General features: G+C 45.9%; 1 protein-coding gene and 1 pseudogene across 3 annotated transcripts in view; one reads left to right on the forward strand and one right to left on the reverse strand.

Moving 5' to 3' along the window:
• The window catches only part of Sidt1 (SID1 transmembrane family member 1), a 136,152-nt gene that overhangs the window by 33,489 nt on the left and 83,651 nt on the right, over positions 1-19,012 (reverse strand). For all 3 annotated transcript variants that reach the window (XM_045148086.1, XM_045148087.1, XM_045148085.1), the window contains exons 11-14: positions 8,169-8,240; positions 6,282-6,427; positions 5,284-5,357; positions 552-618 (exon numbers count right to left, since the gene is read on the reverse strand). In XM_045148086.1, coding sequence (XP_045004021.1) covers positions 552-618; positions 5,284-5,357; positions 6,282-6,427; positions 8,169-8,240 — 359 coding nt within the window. The remainder of the gene's footprint in view (positions 1-551; positions 619-5,283; positions 5,358-6,281; positions 6,428-8,168; positions 8,241-19,012) is intronic.
• Positions 15,982-17,399, forward strand: LOC101605837 (annotated as a pseudogene).

Consider the following 19,012-nt stretch of genomic DNA (forward strand, 5'->3'; position numbering starts at 1 on the left):
TAGGCTTTGCTAACACGTACCTTTGACCACTGAGACATTCCTCCAGCCCAATAAATTAATTTTAAAAAAATGTTTAAAATTTATTTATGAGAGAGAGAGAAAGAGAGAGAGAGGAGAATGGGTGCACCAGGGACTCTAGCCACTGTGAATGAATTTCAGACGCATGTGCCACTTCGTGCCTCTGGCTTATGTGGGTTCTGGGGAATCAAACCTGGGTCCTTAGGCTTCGCAGGCAAGTGCTTTAACTGCTAAGCCATTTTCTCCAGGCCTAACTTTTTTTTTTTTTTTTTTGAGGTAGGGTCTCACTCTGGTCCAGGCTGACCTGGAATTAACTCTGTCATCTCAGGGTAGCCTTGAACTCATGGCAATCCTCCTACCTCTGCCTCCCAAGTGCTGGGATTAAAGGCGTGTGCCACCACGCCCGGCAAGGCCTAACTTTTTTTGAAAATTGATTCCTGGACTGATCAAAGGCTATGCTCTTCTAAGGAAGTCAGAGTGAAGACCCCCTGTGGGAGGAAAGTGGGGCGACTCTGGGCTTGGGCAGCACTTCCCGTCTGGTAGGTGATGACGAGCTGGACCACAGGCAACGCGTAGAACACGGCGATGGTGACGATGTTCCTGCACAGACAGAGAGAGCGGGAGGAGGTGACTTCCAGATCCATCGTGAGCCTTGCTTGTCTCTGCTTTCTCTTTCTCTCCTTCCTCCCTTCCTTCCTTATTTTTTTCAAGGTAGCATCTCACTCTAGCCCAGGCTGACCTGGAATTCACTCTGGAGTCTCAGGGTGGCCTCAAACTCATGGCGTTCCTCCTCCCTCTGCCTTCCAAGTGCTGGGATTGAAGGAGTGTACCACCACGCCTGGCTCTTTGCTCAGTTTTTTAAAAAATATTTTTATTTATTTAATTGAGAATGACAGAGAGAGAAAGAGGCAGAGAGAGACAGAGAATGGGCGCGCCAGGGCCTCCAGCCACTGCAAATGAATTCTAGATGCGTGCGCCCCTTGTGCATCTGGTTAATGTGGGTCCTGGGGAATGGAGCCTCGAACTGGGGTCCTTAGGCTTCTCAGGCAAGCACTTAACCGCTAAGCCATCTCTCCAGCCCTCTTTGCTCACTTTTTAAAGAAGGATGCATCCATCATACTACTCCATACTTAGCTTGCAAACACAATTAAAACCTGGTGATGTGACTGCAGGCTTTCTCTCTCCTCCTGTTCAATTGGACATTTGCTATCTTGACCAAAGGGAAGGAAGGAACTAAACAAAAACTTGCCTGGAGCGGAGCGTGGTGGCACACACCTTCAATCCCAGCACTCGGGAGGCAGAGGTAAGAGGATCGCCGTGAGTTCGAGGCCACCCTGAGATTACATAGTGAATTCCAGGTCAGCCTGGGCTACAGCGAGACCCTACTTTGGGAAAAATCAATCAATCAATCAAACAAACAAAAAACTTGCCTTGGTTACTTCTAATAGTTTGGTTATAGCAAAGAATATCAACAATATTAACTGAAACAACTTATTTATTATTTTTTATTTACTTATTATTTTGCATATGTGGTGTATGCACATGTATATGCTCTTACAATTCACCATGTACTCACCTGTGGGTTTTTTTCAATTTATTTTTATTAGATATGGACATACTTAGTATATATACAACACATGTTGGTACCATCCTTTCCCTTCTCCCTGCCCCTTTTCCCAAGAGACCCTCCTCATTAGGGATGTAGGTCAACCCCATGGGGATCGTGGGTCAGGCATTGTGGGGCAGCAGTCAGTTACGGGGGGGGGAGCAATGTCTCTGTGCATAATGTCCCAACTTGTGGCTCTAACAATCTTCCCACCCTGACTCTTCCACAAAATTATATGAGCCATGTTAGGTGCATTTTAAGTCTACTTCAGTGATGGGCTCTTAGGAGCCTCTGGATCTCTGGTTTGGTAGGTTTTGAGCATCCTCAACGTCTGTCTCCTTCACCCTTGTGCTGAGATCAGGTTCACTGAGAAAGCAGCGCTCTTGCTCATTTCCCCAATTCCTCTGTGGGTTCAGCTGGGGCCAGGCTGAAGTGCGCTTGGTCATTTATCGCCTTGTGGTTATTTTTTTAAAAACATTTTATTTATTTTATTATTTGAGAGAGAGAGAGAGAGAGAGAGAGAGAGAAAGGGTGTGCCATTGCCTCCAGCCACTGCAAACTCCAGATGAATGTGAGCCCTTGTGCATTTGGCTTACAGTAGGCCCTGGGGAATTGAACCTGGATCCTTATGTTTCACAGGCAAGTATACTTTTTTTTTTTTTTTTTTTTTTTTTGAGGTAATGTCTCACTCTAGCTCAGGCTGACCTGGAATTCACTACATCGTCTCAGGGTGGCCTCGAACTCACAGCGATCCTCCTACCTCTGCCTCCCGAGTGCTGGAATTAAAGGCATGCACCACCACGCCCAGTTTACCGGCAAGTATACTTTGACTGCTAAGCCAGCTCTGCAGCCTACCTGTGGCTATTATTTCGTATGTGTGTGGTGTAGGCGTGTGTGTGCGCCTTTATAGCACCCATGTACTTACTTGCCAGTGGCTGAGACATGGCTCGTGCCTGTAGCGGCCAGAACAGAAAGTTGGGTGTCCCTTTCTATCACAATTCCACCCGTCCACCCATTCTCTCTCTCTCTCTGCCCCCCCTTTTTTGTTATCTTTATTTGAGAGAGACAGAAAGAGAAAGAGGCAGAGAGAGAGAGAGAGAGAGAGAGAGAGAGAGAGAGAGAGAGAGAGGAGAATGGGCACATCAGGACCTACAGCCACTGCAAACAAACTCTAGATGCGTGTGCCCCCTTGTGCATCTGGCTAACGTGGGTCCTGGGGAATTGAGCCTCGAACTGGGGTCCGTAGGCTTCACAGGCAAGCGCTTAACCACTAAGTCATCTTTCCAGCCCTCTTTTCTTTTCTTTCTTTCTTTCTTTTTTTTTTTTTTTTTTGGGTTTTCGAGGTACAGTCTCGCTGTAGCCCAGGCTGACCTAGAATTTCACTCTGTAGTCATCTCCGGGTGGCCTTGAACTCACAGTGATCCTCCTACCTCTGTCTCCTAAGCGCTGGGATTAAAAGTGTGCACCACCATGTTTGACCGTTTCTCATTTCTGAGCTGGAGCCTCTTACTGAGTGATACCAGAGCTTGTTTTTCATGAGCCCAGTTGATTCCCTGGTCTCTGCTATCCTTTGTGGGACACATGGTCATGCTCAATTGACTACCTGGCATCGGGGGATCCCAACTCAGGCAGTTTCAGGCCCCCTCTGGCTCTCATACATTCACAGGAAGCATACCTAACTGTTGAGCCATCTCTTCAACACTTTAATTTACTTTTTTTTTTTTTTTTCAAGGTAGGGTCTCACTAGAGCCCAAGCTGACCTGGAATTCACTCTGTAGTCTCAGGGTGGACTTGAACTCACTGTGATCCTCCTACCTTTGCCTCCCCCAGTGCGGGGATTAAAGGTGTGTGCCACCACGCCTGGCTTAATTTACTTTTTGAAATGAGGCCTTGATAGTAGCCTTGATTAGCCTAGAACTCTCTCTGTAGATCAAACTAGCCTCAAATCTGTGACCATCTTCCTGCCTGGCTTCTGAGAGCTGGGCTCAGCCTGAAATGATGTACTTAAAGCTAACGACTCTGACACCCATCAAAGAGTGGTGTTTTTTTTTTTTTCTTTCTCTTTGTATAACTTTTCATAAAACTGCATACAATCTACTTCTGGGTTAGCTATATGATCTCTTCAGTGTGCTGTTAGCTTAAAAGTGATCAGTTCAAGTAACAGGTGAGGACATGATATGGAGAGGGTGTAACTGTCATAAGGAACATTTCTACAATGACAGTCCAGCGTTTAACTTTCATGTGGCCCCACTGACCATAGCTTCCCCCTAATGTCTGCATCCACTTAAAAAGAATTATTTTTTTGGTGGGGGGGAGGAAGGGAGAAATGTCGAGGTAGGGTCTCATTGTAGCCCAGGCTGACCTGAATTCACTATGTAGTCTCAGGGTGGCCCCAAATTCACAGGGATCCTCCTCCCTCTGCCTCTCAGAGTGCCAGGATTAAGGGCGTGGGTGATAAAAGGGTATTCTTTTTCAAGGTAGGGTTTCACACTAGCCCAGGCTGACCTGGAACTCACTATGTAGTTTCAGGGTGGCCTCGAACTCACGATGATCCTCTGACCTCTGCCTCCCGAGTGCTGGGATTAAAGGCGTGCACCACCATGCCTGGATTTCTTTTCTTTACTTTTTTTTTTTTTTAAATATTTTATTTATTTATTCATTTGACAGAGAAAGAGGGGGAGAGAGAAAGGGAGAGAGAGATTGAGGATGGGCATGTCATGGCCTCCAGCCACTGCAAACTCCAGATGCATGTACCCCCTTGTGCATCTGGTTAATGTGGGTCCTGGGGAATCGAACATGGGTCCTTTGGCTTTGCAGGCAAACACCCTAACTGCTAAGCCATCCCTAAAAGGGGGTATTCTTCAGAAAAGAATGCAGAAGGTGTCACGAGAGGACCACAGTTAGCTTGGGGCTTTCTGGGTGGCTTGGCCTCTTGGCTGGAGGAGAGTAATTGCCACAGCAGGTGTTTTTGTCATGAGCTGTTTGCATTGTCCACACCGGAGTCTTATTAACGATTACTCACCGTGACATAAGTAGCTGTGCCTTTTACAAAGAAAACCTGAAATTTAAAGTATTTACATGGTGGCTTAGCTGAGTGGCAGAATACTTGCCTACATCTTTATGATCTTAGGTTTGCTCTCGAACACTAAATAATAAATAAATAAGCGCTGGAGAGATTGCTCAGTGGTTGAAAGCACTTGCTTGAAAAGCTGACTGCCAGTGTTTGATTCTTCAGTACCCATTTAAAGCCAGGTACACGGAGTAGTGCACACATCTGGGATTTGTTTGCAGTAGCAAAAGGCCCTGGCATTACCCATTCCTTCTTTTTCTCTCATGATCTCTCTCTTTTTGCTTGCAAATAAATAAAATTTTCAAATAAATAAATAAATGCATTTAAGCAATTCTTTTTTTTTTAAAAAACTTTTCTCCATACTTTATTTATTTATGGGGGGGGGCAGGAGAGAAAGGGCACGCCAGGGCCTCCAGTCACTGCAAACGAACTCCAGACGCATGTACCACCATGTGCATCTAGCTTACATGGGTTTTGGGGAGTTGAACCTGGGTCCTTAGGTTTTGCAGACAAGCACCTTCACCACTAAGCCAACTCTCCAGTTCCCAATTTAAGCAATTCTTAGCAGTCATACTGGTCATCTACTTACCAGAAATAAATCTTGTATTTTTTGCTGACAATCCTCCGGTCCTTCCTGGACAGATCTGACAGGTACAGGAACATCTAGGATATTAATGAAAAGAGAACACAAGCAGAGCGTCTTTAATCCCAGCCCTTGGGAAACAAAGGGAGGAGGATCACCAGGAATTCACGGCCACCCTGAGACTACATAGTGAGTTCCAGGTCAGCCTGGAGAGACCCAACCTTGAAAAACAAAACAAACAAAAGAACAGAAACTGGTACTTGGCTTTTCCTGTAAAAGATGTAAAGGAAAGCTTTAGCAATTTCAGTTTAATTCCTTATTATGGATTATTCAGGAAGAGTTTTCCTTTAATTTTGCTCTTCTCCTGGACACCTTAATGAATGAAAAACATTAATATTTTCTTTCATTTTAAGGATTTGGCATGTATGGGAACCTGTGAGGAGCCTTGAATGCCTCATATAGCTCAAGGATTGATTTCTCAGCTTCCAGAATTACCCATTTTTGTGATTCTTGGATTACATCTGGTCGAAATTGTGCAATTTGCCTTTATACCTTTCACTGGGTAAAACACAGTATGTTCAACATATGCCAGAGAGAAACGAGCTTTACTCCCAAAGGATGATATGTTCAGAGATGGTTTTCCACGTACAGCTCTCGAAGGAACCTCTCCTTCCTTCTGGTTAGCTCTCTCCATCCTTTCTTACTCACAGGCATTTCAATGCTGAGAACGTTTAATACCATGTTCTTTCTAATTTTTTCCCCAAGAACAAAGTACTAATGAACAAAATAGCACCTTTAATTTTAAGTTCTGTTCTGTCTAAGCCCTCAGGGAAATCTGACTTCCCATGAAGGAAAATGACATTGATTCTACTACTACCAAACTTTCTTCTCTTGGGGGGGAAAAAAAATACACACACACACACACACACACACACACACACACACCACACACACATATATGTATATACACACACATATACATACATACACAGCAGGGTTGGTACCTTAGTCCGGACAATGTTTTTGTCACTCTCAATGTCTGGCATGGTGTCAAAGTCACTCTCTTCCACAGAGCTGTCTGTGTCTGAGTGACATGGCTGTCCACCGTTAGAGGAGGACTCCTGCCTTGCAGGACTGGAGCTGGACTCATCTGAAACAGAAGTTCATCTGTATTCAAAAGCTGAGAAGAGCCCCCAGTGCCCGTCCGTCAATTCTGCAAAGAGCTGACTCATCCTAGAAAATACCATGTTAGTCAAAAGTGGCTCTTTACCCATGAGGCGTGTCCTTTCTGTCAAACTGTCTAAGGAGACTTCCATTTTAACTCTTCTCTTGCAGACCTGGAATTCACTCCGTAGTCTCAGGGTGGCCTCAAACTCACAACGATCCTCCTACCTCTGCCTCCACTCCCAGCTCAGCTCTTCTCTTTATAGTTAACTTGCGTAAGGCACCTGCTCTGTGAACTACTTGGATGCAAAAATAATGTTGTGCTTATATTTTATGTTTCATGTTTTGTAACATGAACACAAATGCACAATACATGCTGTAGCTCTGTATAGTGTCCATCCCATATGTGGAAGTGCATACCTATCCAACACCTATACATTTCTCACAGGTAAAGTACCGGTAACACACAATCCGCACCCCCCCCCCCCACCGCAACATGCCGTTTCTACGATTATGTAATAAGAACAACATTCTCGGGAAGAGCAGATGGGGTTTGTGTAACGCGAGTCCATGGACCGAGCCTACCTTCCGTTTGATTTCTTCTGTTCCAATGTTTTTTTTAAAAAAGCTCTGTTCTTACAGACCTAAAAATAAGTAGCCTACGCTGAGCGCACATGCTCAGGATTGCAGGATTCTCAGCCCCTCCGCGTGGACATTTTAAGACGCACCCGTCACAGGCTGTCAAGCATATGAGGGGGACAGGTCTCCTGCTCCCCAAGACAGGACCTGAGAATCTGGCTCCCTTTCAGAGTAATGAATGGACATGGCGTGTATCGAGTGAATGGAGGAAAGCAGGCTCCTTGGGAACTTAGCCGGAGCGCAGGACAGTCCATTCACAGACAGGCCCACCCGAAGCCCGTCGCAGCCTGAGAATGAATGAAGCAGCCGCTCAGTTAGTGTTGGCTGGTGAGGACCCGCCTTTCAGGCCCTAGACTCGGGCTGAGGATGAAAAAGCCTCTGGGGCCCTTGGTAGTTCATACATACAGCAACCAATGCAGACTATTCTGTTCAAGTGTCAGCTACCAGATCCAAGGAACAGGACAATTGCAGAAAGAACTAGAAGGAGCCCTCCAGATGACTCAACAATTTGGACATGACAGTTTATTTTTATTTATTTATTTGACAGAGAAAGAGGGAGAGAGAGAGAGAGAGAGAGAGAGAATATGGGCACACCAGGGTCTCCAGCCACTGAGAAGAATTCCAGACACGTGAGCCCCATTGTGCATCTGGCTAACATGGGTCCTGGAGAATCGAACTTGGGTCCTTTGGCCTTCCGCCCATAACAGTTTTATAAGATGGCTGGCCAGCCTCTTGCCTCTGCTCATTGATTAGTGGCCCGAGGGATTTCCATGCAAATCTCTGAATAATAAAGAGACTTCCCCTCAAAGAAGAGGACTGGGCTGGAGAGATGGCTTAGCAGGTAAGCGCTTGCCTGTGATGCCTAAGGACCCCGGTTCAAGGCTCAGTTCCCCAGGACCCACGTTAGCCAGGTGCACAAGGGGGCGCACGCGTCTGGAGTTTGTTTGCAGTGGCTGGAGGCCCTGGCGCGCCCATTCTCTCTCTATCTGCCTCTTTCTCTCTCTGTCACTTTCAAATAAATAAATAAAAATAAACCAAAAAATAAAATAAAAAAAAAAAGAAGAGGACTAATTGTAGGGAATACATACCTATTGCACCATAATTGCTCCCCTCAGGTGTGGTGGCAGCAATGGGGTGTGACACGGCCGCATTCCCAGAGCCTGTGGGGACAACACACAAAGAAGCCATGAACTGAAGTTCCCAGAAAACAGCTCTCTCTGCTGTGCCTACTTCCAGCAAGGCTGGATGGACTGATAAAAGTGTGGTCGCAGGGCTGGAGTGCTGCACGCCAGGGACTGGAGGTGCCTGTCATCCCGGGGTTCCCCTGCCAGCACGGAGCCAGCCTGGGCCATTTCAGTGCGTATTTGCATAGGAGACTTGTTGACCTCCTCCTCAATGCTCTCTTTGGATTCAGGTTCTGGTCTAGGACCACTCCTCCCAGTTTTCAACAAAGCACAACTCTGTGGACCTGGTCAGTGCCCCATCCAGTACTGCTCTGTGGGGAAAGACAAGGAAGGGGTAAACAAAGGCAGGGTGGTTCTTGTGGTCCACTTCCTCTTCGAGGGCCAACGACGAGAAGTAAAGTGCAGTAATGGCCTGTGTAAATAGCACCTTCTATTTTGAGCCGGGTGTGGTGGCGCACGCCTTTAATCCCAGCACTCGGGAGGCAGAGGTAGGAGGATCGCTGTGAGTTCGAAGCCACCCTGAGACTACATAGTGAGTTCCAGGTCAGCCTGGGCCACAGTGAAACCCCACCTCAAAAAGTTAATAAATAGCACTCTCTTAAAATATATATATATGTAATTTATTTATTTGAGAGAGAGAGAGAGACAGAGAAAGAATGGGCACGTCGGAGCCTCCAGGCATTGCAAACAAACTCCAGATGCATGTGCCACTTTGTGCAGCTGGCTTATGTGGATCCTAGGAAATTGAACCTGCGTCCTTTCTCTTTGCAGGCAAGTGCCTTAAAGGTTACGCCATCACTCCAGCTGAATAGCACCCTCTTAATTTCCCTTTTGAAGAAGACCTTGGCAAAATGAGTGTTTTCTGTTCAGCCATGTCCTTCACTGGAACCTTCCTATAGAAGTTCAGAGAGGTCTGCTATTCCCCCTCCCGCCCCCCGGGGCCACAGAGTTCTTTTTTTTTTTTAATTTTTATTTATTTATTTATTTATTTGAGAGCGACAGACACAGAGAGAAAGACAGATAGAGGGAGAGAGAGAGAATGGGCGCGCCAGGGCTTCCAGCCTCTGCAAACGAACTCCAGACGCGTGCGCCCCCTTGTGCATCTGGCTAACGTGGGACCTGGGGAACCAAGCCTCGAACCAGGGTCCTTAGGCTTCACAGGCAAGCGCTTAACCGCTAAGCCATCTCTCCAGCCCCACAGAGTTCTTTTTTCCAGACTTGTCTACCCGTTCCAAGTTCTCTCCTTTGTGTGGCACTGTTGAACCCAGTGGTTCTTGCCAGGTATTCTCTTAGTGTCCAGTGCTATTTTTTGACTATGGTTGGAGTGTATTGGAGGTTTGCAGTTTGGTCCCCAGTGGGGGTGATGTTCAATGGAGGTGGAACTTTTAAGAGGTGGGGGGGCATGTACGAGGATACAGGAACATTACTCTTAGGAAGGACGAATGTGACACTCATAGAGTCATGTTTCGTTCCATGACACAAGTCCAGTCCTGAATCCCTAGCTACTAGGTTTGCCATGAGACTCTGATACAGAGGTTTTCCCTTTATTTATTTATTGTTCAGAATATAAATTATGAGGTTTATTTTAGGGAGAATCAGTCAGTGTCCACGGAAAGGCTAGAAAGACTGAAACCACAAGAGAATTCTTCTCCTTACTCAGCAGGAAAGGAAGAGGGGAGAATGGAGAGGTAAGAAGAACTCCAGGGGAGAAGCCCATGAAAAGGACACAAACATGCACATGTGTGTGCACACACCACACACACACACAACAAAACATTTAGGTTCTTTTTAGGAATTGTTTTAGTATCTAAGGAAAGGTTAGAAAAATTCAGACCAGATAGGAAGGGAGGAGGGAGCCGGGCGTGGTGGCTCACTCCTTTAATTCCAGCACTCGGGAGGCAGAGATAGGAGGATTGCCATGAGTTTGAAGCCACTCTGAGACTACACAGTGAATTCCAGGTCAGCCTGAGCTAGAGTGAGACCCTACCTTGGTAAAAAGAAAAAAAGTGAAAGGGAGGAGGGGAGATGGGAAAGATGTCCATCACAGAAAAAAAATCTCCCTGGGCAAGCCTCTGGCACATACGCCTACACAGGCCTTTTCCTCTTCACTTACTGAGCATGTTGTCATACAGTCAAGGGAGTCTTCCTGGAGGTTGAATTGATGGGACTGCCCAATCTTGGATTTCTACTCTCAAACTGAGTTAAATAAAGCTCTTTTTACAAAATTGAATAGAGAGCCAGGTGTGGTGGTGCATGCCTTTAATCCCAGCACTTGGGAGGCAGAGGTAGGAGGATTGCTGTGAGTTTGAGGCCACCCTGAGACTCCATAGTGAATTCCAGGTCAGCCTGGGCTAGAGTGAGACCCTACCTCGAAAAACCAAAAAAAAAAAAAAAAAAAAAAGTGAATAGGAATAAAACTCAGTAGCAGAAGCCAGTAAGATAGAAAGGAATATAAAGGGAATAGAAAGTGGGGATGGTATTGTATATATGTAAGTAGAAGAACAGATGAATGGGAGTGAAAAGGCCCAAGTGAAGTAGAGGAAGAGATTGAGTAAAGGAAAGGTGGAGGGAGGGCTAATCAAAATCTAAGAGGATATAAGTAAGTCATATGGAAACCTACCTTTCTGGACAATGGAACACAGAGTAGCCATAGATGGTTACTAGAAATTTTTCAGTGCCAGGGATGGGATACCTTCCAGTGAGTTGTTGGTCAGGGAGGTTCCTGATGCCCCCAAAACATTATAGGCCATTGCCGAGGCCCTTGGTTTCCCACCAAGAATAGATGACAAGACCCTATTGCTGAAGACTCCAAATACTTGGGCTGCAAGGCCACTGAGAAATCCTGCTGGAGCTGAGCTGAAAACCTCCTCCCTGTAGACCAGCTGACAGAAAGCTGGAAGAAGCCATTCTGCATGCAGTTCAATAGGAGAGAGAAATCACTAGTGAAGATACTGAACAGTGGACACTGCAAGCCTTATATTTGGCCAGCCAGGCCAAATGAGCCAACGGGTGCAATAGTGGCACATCTGTTATGGGGGAAACCAACCACCCTATAATTTGACTGGAAGCCTGCTCCATGGGAGAGCATACATCCCTGATAATGAAAACCTACAAAGGGGTAGTCATGAGCCCTAGGGGTGTAAGGTCTGGTGGTGTCTGGCTAAATGTATACATTATGCTCACCAAATTGCCCAGTAAGCACTTCTCTTAATGTTCATAACAATATATTAATGCTACTTTCACTTTTGGTTAGGTTAGAGAACCTTCTCTTTTCAGATGGCAGTGTCCTTGGGATGACTCAGAAGGCATCACGGTGCTGAGAAGAAGTGATAGAAGAGTGCTCAGCACTGAAATATCTCTATCACAACTTCCAAGGCTCAGGGTTCATTGTGGAAGAGGTGGCGGAAAGAATGTAAGAGCCAAAGGAAGGGTAGGACTCCTTACAACGTGCTCCTCCAGACACAAAATGGCCTGGATATCATATGACCTCACAGTGCCTAACACAATCTACATCAAACCATCATAATAGGAGGAAAAGATCATGACATCAAAATAAAAGAGAGACTGATTGGGAGGTGGAGTTTCAAAGGGGAAAGTGGGAGAAGGGAGGGAATTACCATGGGATGCTGTTTACATTTATGGAAGTTGTTAATAAATAAAAATAAACATAAAAAAACTAAAAAAAATAAAAAGCAAATTAAAATTTTTATTTATTTATTAGAAAGAAAAAGAGAGAGAGAGGCAGATAGAGAATAGTACACTAGGTCTCCAGACATTGCAAATGAACTCCAGACACATGAGCCCCTTGTGCATCTGGCTTACATGAGGACTGGGGAATTGAACCTGGGTCCTTAGACTTCGCCAGCCTTAACTGCTAAGTCATCTCTCCAGTACAATAAATCTCTTTTTTTTAAAATTTATTTTTATTTATTTGTTTGAGAGAGGGAAAGAATGAGTGTGCCAGGGCCTCCAGCCACTGCAAATAAACTCCAGACACATGCGCCACCATGTGTATCTGGCTTACATGGGTAGTGGGAAATTGAACCTGGGTCTTCAGGCTTAGCAGGCAAATGCTTTAACCACCAAGCCATGTCTCTAGCACTCCCCCTTTAAAAATATTTTTACTTATTTATTTGAGAGGGAGAAAGAGGCCTCTTCTCAGTTGATAACTAGATTTTTATACAGCCTCATTAGGATGCGCAGTGTGAGGTTTCTCCACTAATAGAGTCAGTGGGAAAAAATGGCTTTAAAGCACAGAGTTGCCCTTCAGATTAACATAAAGTCCTTGTCTTCAATATTAAGTGGTGACAGTTGAATCCAATCAGCCACTCTCATCCCACAGTGCCACAGGAAAATTCCCGCCATGGCCTCTGGAGCAGCTCTTTATCAACACAATTTCCATGTATGTCCCATGACGTACTAAAGAAACCCTTTGCTTTGTTGTTGTTGATTTGGAGGCAGGTTCTGCTCTAGCCCAGGCTGACCTGGGATTCACTCTGTAGTCCCAGGCTGGCCTCGAACTCACAGCCTTCCTCCTACTTGTGCCTTCTGACTTCTACAATCGAAGGCTTGGGCCACCATATCTGGACCTTTTGCTTTTTAGTCCAGTTCGAGCCAACCCGGACAGCTTTCAAACACAATTTGAAGCACAGTGGGCGTGGTGAGAACAAACAAACGCAGGCAGCCAGCAGACTATGCAAAGGCAGCCATCCCATCACGGCCTCTTGAAGACAGAGCCACCAGTTGGGCAACTTGGGGGACCTGGCGTCATCTCTTCTGCTTCGTAAAGCTAACCTATAGTGAGAGCATGCCACCCAGTTCCTGTGCCACCAAGCTCCACGGTGACGCGGGGCAGCGCGCCTCACCGGGACTTCGTGGTAGTCCCTCCCCGTTCAAAAGCTGATCTGGCACACTTCTGGGGGGTGGGATTCTAGTAGCTCTGAGCACCCCTGAGTTCCTGCTCCTCCTCCCAGCCCCAGTCACCCTCACACTGGACGTGGCCATGAGTAGGACACTTTTATATCCTTGCTTTCTTGCAGAGGATCAGGCCCTGCGTGGTTCACATTAGCGTCACCACCAGCCCTATTTGCCTCTGCGCCTGGCTAGTTTCTCAGTGACCCGGCTCCTTATGCCTAAAGGTTACTAACTGGTTCCTCACTGCTGGTCAGTTTGTCTAATTCTTATTTTTTATTTTATTTTATTTTTTTTTTTTTAGAGAGAGAGAGAGAAAGAAAGATAATGGACATAATGGCCTTTTTTTTTTTAAAATTTTTTATTTATTTTATTTGAGAGCGACAGACACAGAGGGAAAGACAGATAGAGGGAGAGAGAGAGAATGGGCGCGCCAGGGCTTCCAGCCTCTGCAAACGAACTCCAGACGCGTGCGCCCCCTTGTGCATCTGGCTAACGTGGGACCTGGGGAACTGAGCCTCGAACCGGGGTCCTTAGGCTTCACAGGCAAGCGCTTAACCGCTAAGCCATCTCTCCAGCCCTAATTCTTATTTTTTTAATCTTTTCAAATTTGTTTTATTAACAACTTCCATGATTATAAAAAATATCCCATAGCCGGGCGTGGTGGCACATGCCTTTAATCCCAGCACTCGGGAGGCAGAGGTAGGAGGATTGCCATGAGTTCAAGGCCACCCTGAAACTCCATAGTGAATTCCAGGTCTGCCTGGGCTAGAGTGAGACCCTACCTCCGCCCCCCCCCACAAAAAATCCCATGGAAATACCCTTCCCCCCACTTTCCCCTTTGAAACTCCATTCTCCATCATATCCCCTCCCCCACTCAGTCTCTCTTTTACTTTGATGTCATGATCTTTTCCTCCTCTTATGATGGTCTTGTGCAGGTAGTGTCAGGCAGTATGAGGTCATGGATATCCAGGCCATTTTGTGTCTGGGGGGAGCACGTTGTAAGGAGTCCTACCCTTCCTTTGGCTCTTACATTCTTTCCGCCACCTCTTCCACAATGGACCCTGAGCCTTGGAAGGTGTGATAGAGATATTGCAGTGCTGAGCACTTCGGTCACTTCTTTCCAGCACCATGATGTCTTCTGAGTCATCCCAAGGTCACTGCCATCTGAAAAGAAGGTTCTCTACCAAAAGTGAGAGTAGCATTAATATATGGGTATGACCATTAAGAATATACTATGCTTACCTGGCAGTTTGATAAGCATAGTATATACATTTAGCCAGACAGCAGCAGACATTTGTCTAATTCTTTTGCTTTAAGCCATTGGGCCTTGGCACTCTAGCGACCACAGGACATTGGCAGTGGGTCCAGCTTGCCCTGTCACGTCCCTGCATGACAAAGGCTCCTCATCTCTCTACTTCAAAGCCCATGGTAGTGAACCTATTTGTTTCCTGCTTCCTGAGCCAGTTTTCTCTTCAGATGTCCTCAACTTGTGTCTGGCTGCTGCTATGTTTAAGTCAGAGATTTTCAAGTTTTGTCCCCAAAATACATGTGATGGACATTTTTATTTATTTATTTATTTGGTTTTTCGAGGTAGGATGTCACTCTAGCTCAGGCTGACCTGGAATTCACTACACAGTCCCAGGGTGGCTTTGAAATTACCGCGATCCTCCTTCCTCTGCCTTCGAAGTACTGGGATTAAAGGTGTGCGCCACCACGCCCAGTTTGTGATGAACATTTTTTGTCGTCACAAAGAGGAGTATGCTATGAGAATCTCCTGCGTCCAGGAGAAGGATGCTGCCAAACAAGAATGATGTGTCGATAATACTGACTTTGAGAGATCCTACTCTTTGAGGGAGACCTTATGCTAGTGCTAAAACTACATTTGTTTGGTGTAATTAATTATAATTAAATAAATAATTAAAATAAATTAATTTACGGTGAAATGGCCTGTGAAGCACAGTATGAGCTTGACCTTCTGACCCATCTTGCATCCACTTCCTGGATGCTGGTATTAAAACACTCACACACCCGGCTTATGCAGTGCAGGGGATCGAACCCAGGGCTTTATGCATGCAAGCCACATCCCCAGCCATCAACTTGCTTCTTTATGCTGATGAATTTAACAGCAAGCATTCATTCCAGGCCAGTGATACGTAAGAAGAAGTTGCTGGTTTTACTTCTAAAAAGCTCCTTTCGGGCTGGAGAGATGGCTTAGTGGTTAGACGCTTGCCTATGAAGCCTAAGGACCTCGGTTCGAGGCTCAATTCCCCAGGACCCACATTAGCCAGATGCACAAGGGGGTGCAGGCGTCCGGAGGGAGTTCATTTGCAGTGGCTGGAGGCCCTGGGGCGCCCATTCTCTCTCTCTCTCTTTCTCTCTCTACCACCTGCCTCTTTGTCTGTCACTTTCAAATAAGTAAATAAAAATAAACAAAAAAATATATTTTTAAAAAAGCTCCTTTCTTCTCATACTACCATGTGAAGGTGTGAGCCTTCACCCACTCACTGCTAGACCCTCCAATCCATTCTGAAAGCCATCCTGCCTTGTCTTGCAGACATAGGAGCCTCTGACATTTCAATAGGTTTGAGGCGTATTTTGCTATGGTTGCCATTGTTACTCACATCTACATAAGTGTTAAGAAAACAGCCCAGGGCAGAGGCAGCAGCCGGAGCAGCCATAGCCTGCGCCCTCTCCCGCCTGCCCTCCGCTGCCCTCCACCTGCCCGGGGGTCTCTTTCCCCCTTCCTTCTCCTCGTCCTCCTCCACCCCCCTTCTCCTCCGCCCACCAGCGGGGGCCCCCTCACCTTCCCGCCCACCCCTATTGTTCTGCCCCCGGCCTCCCGCCCTTCCCCTTCCCGCCCGCTCCCCTTTTCCCCTCCGTCGCTTTGCGCCTGCAGTTTTTGGCTTTCATCCCCCCACCAGTGACCAAAGACTTGACCACTCAACGTCCAGCTCCCCATCACTCTGCTCGACATGGACACCGGTGTTATTGAAGGTGGATTAAATGTCACTCTCACTTATGCATGGGAAGGAAGTTGGCAGTATCGTCGGAAAGAAAGGCGAATCAGTTAAGAAGATGCAGAGGAGAGTGGTGCACGCATCAGTATTTCAGAAGGGAATTGTCCTGAGAGAACTATCACTTTGGCTGGACCCACTAATGCCATGCTCAAAGCCTTTGCTATGATCATTGATAACTGGAAGAGGACATTAGCAGCTCTATGACCAATAGCACAGCTGCCAGTAGCCCCCAGTCACCCTAAGGCTGGTGGTACCGGCTAGTCAGTGTGGCTAGTGTGGAAAAGGTGGTTGCAAACGAGAGAGTACAGGGGCTCAGGTCCAGGTGGCAGGGGATATGCTCCCCAACTCCACTGAGCGGGCCATCACTATTGCTGGCATTCCACAGTCCATCACTGAGTGTGTCAAACAGATCTGCGTGGTCATGTTGGAGTCCCCCGAAGGGCGTGACCATCCCTAACCCGCCCAAGCCCTCACGTTCTCCAGTCGTCTTTGCAGGTGGTCAGGACAGGTACAGCCCAGGCAGCGACAGGGCGAGCTTTCCCCACACCTCCCCGTTCATGTGCCTCAACCCGGACCTGGAGGGACCACCTCTAGAGTTGACCAAGCTGCACCAGTTGGCAAGGCAACAGTCTCATTTCCCCATGACACATGGCAACACTGGATTCAGTGGCATCGCATCCAGCTCTCCAGAGGTGAAAGGCTATTGGGCAGGTTTGGATGCCTCTGCTCAGACTACTTCTCATGAACTCACCATTCCAAACGATTTGACTGGCTGCATAATCGGGCGTCAGGGCGCCAAAATCAATGAGATCCGTCAGATGTCTGGGGCTCAGATCAAAATTGCAAACCCAGTGGAAGGGTCTACTGATAGGCAGGTTACCATCACTGGATCTGCTGCCAGCATTAGCCTGGCCCAATATCTAATCAATGTCAGGCTTTCCTCGGAGACGGGTGGCTTGGGGAGCAGCTAGAACAGTGCAGATTCATCCATACCCCCTTTCTGCTGTTCACCACCACCACCACGATCCATCTGTGTAGTTTCTGAACAGTCAGCGATTCCAGATTTTAAATAGTTTGTAAATTTTCAGTTTCTACACAATTTATCATCCACTCGTGATTTTTTAATTAAAGCGGTATAATTCCTTTCTCTGTTCAGCTGTTAATGCTGAGATCCATATTTAGTTTTATAAGCTTCTACCCTTACCCCTTTTTCATTTTTTTTTTTTTTGCTCATGAATTTTTTTTTGTCATGGAAATGTAAGAGTGGAATATTAATACAATCTCAGTTTAGTTCTGTAATGTCAGGAATTTTTCAAAAAAAATTAAAAGATGGACTGGAGCTTTTTCTTTTGTGAATAGAAACTGGATGCCACAGTGATTATGTGGGTTTTATTTCTGTTGTCTTGCTGTTATTTTTGTACCTTTTCACCCTCACCAGACCCTTACTGGGTTTGAATAGAAGAATTTATTCCAATTAAGATATTTTCTGTTTTGCCACTACATGTTTGTTTATTTGCCCTTTTTCTTTCCCATGACCACGGTTAGACCCTGTAAAACTTGTGCCTGAAGCTTGAAGGTTATACTTTCCCCAGGAGTGTGGAGTAGCAGACACTTCTGTGGAGCTGGAGTGGGATAATATGTGCACATGTACACACATGAAAATAACTGGACTTGTATCTAGCTAGTATTAAGCATCTTGGGAATGACTTATCACCTTATTCATGTTCACATACTTTAAACAGAAACTTAAATCTCTTGTTTCTAATTAAAAAAAAAAAAAGAAAAAGAAAATATCTTTACTCTTTTTGGTCACTCATTTTTGTCTGCCGGTCAACTGAAGGGTGTTTCTAACTTGAGTGTTCCTGGCCTTCAACAATGTTCTGGCTCAAGCCCCGGCTCTATTGATGCAGCTTTGATGTTGAAGAGACCCTTCTGAACATGGAATTCCTTTAGTCACAACAGTAATAAGAAAAAAAAGATGGCATCACTTATTCAATAAACAATGGACTATCCATTCAGAGGACACCCACTGGGATCCAACCAGCTGGAGAAGGCGTAAAATAAATAGCAAAGATCTGGAGAGCATTGCAGAAAACAAAGATGAGATTCAGTGAGAAGGCAAACTCATTGAAACATTTTATAAATAAAAGGGAAAGTAGCACTTGGCATCTTAAAGCTGAGAGAGCAGGTGTTCTTTTACAGTCTAATCTCAGCAGCTGAATGTTTACTAAAATAAAGTGCCTGGGCAGTTGGAAAAACAGACAGGCTGGTTTTTTAACGAAGACCCATGAAAAACACATCAAGCTTTCCTGCAAAAGGGAGAAATGTCCTGCTGGGTGGCAGTACCGGGTGACTTTGTGTCTTTCTAAGATTCTGTGGCCTTTACAAAGAGCTCTAAACGTTTGCTACATGTGACCTAAAAATGAAGTCCCACTTGTCATCCGTTTTCCAGATTTCTGCTCTTTGCCAAATACCTTGTGATCACTGAGTAACTCATACTGATTTGCAAAAACGAGCACATTTCAAAATTTAAGTTTAGGGGGCTGGAGGGATGGCTTAGTGGTTAAGGCACTTGCCTGCAAAGCTTAAGGACCCAGGTTTGATTCCCCAGGACCCACATAAGCTAGAGGCACAAGGTGCGCTTATGTCTGGAGTTCATTTGCAGTGGCTGGAGGCCCTGGTGAGCCCATTCTCTCCCTCTCTCTCAAATAAATAAAATTAAAAATTAAATTAAAAAAGTTTAAACAAAAAAGATCAGCAGTCAAATTCCTTTGTGGAAATTCTCAGAGTGAAGGAAATGGTCAGATATTTAATGAT

Source organism: Jaculus jaculus, chromosome 4 (genome assembly GCF_020740685.1).
Source record: "Jaculus jaculus isolate mJacJac1 chromosome 4, mJacJac1.mat.Y.cur, whole genome shotgun sequence".
NCBI lineage: Eukaryota > Metazoa > Chordata > Mammalia > Rodentia > Dipodidae > Jaculus > Jaculus jaculus.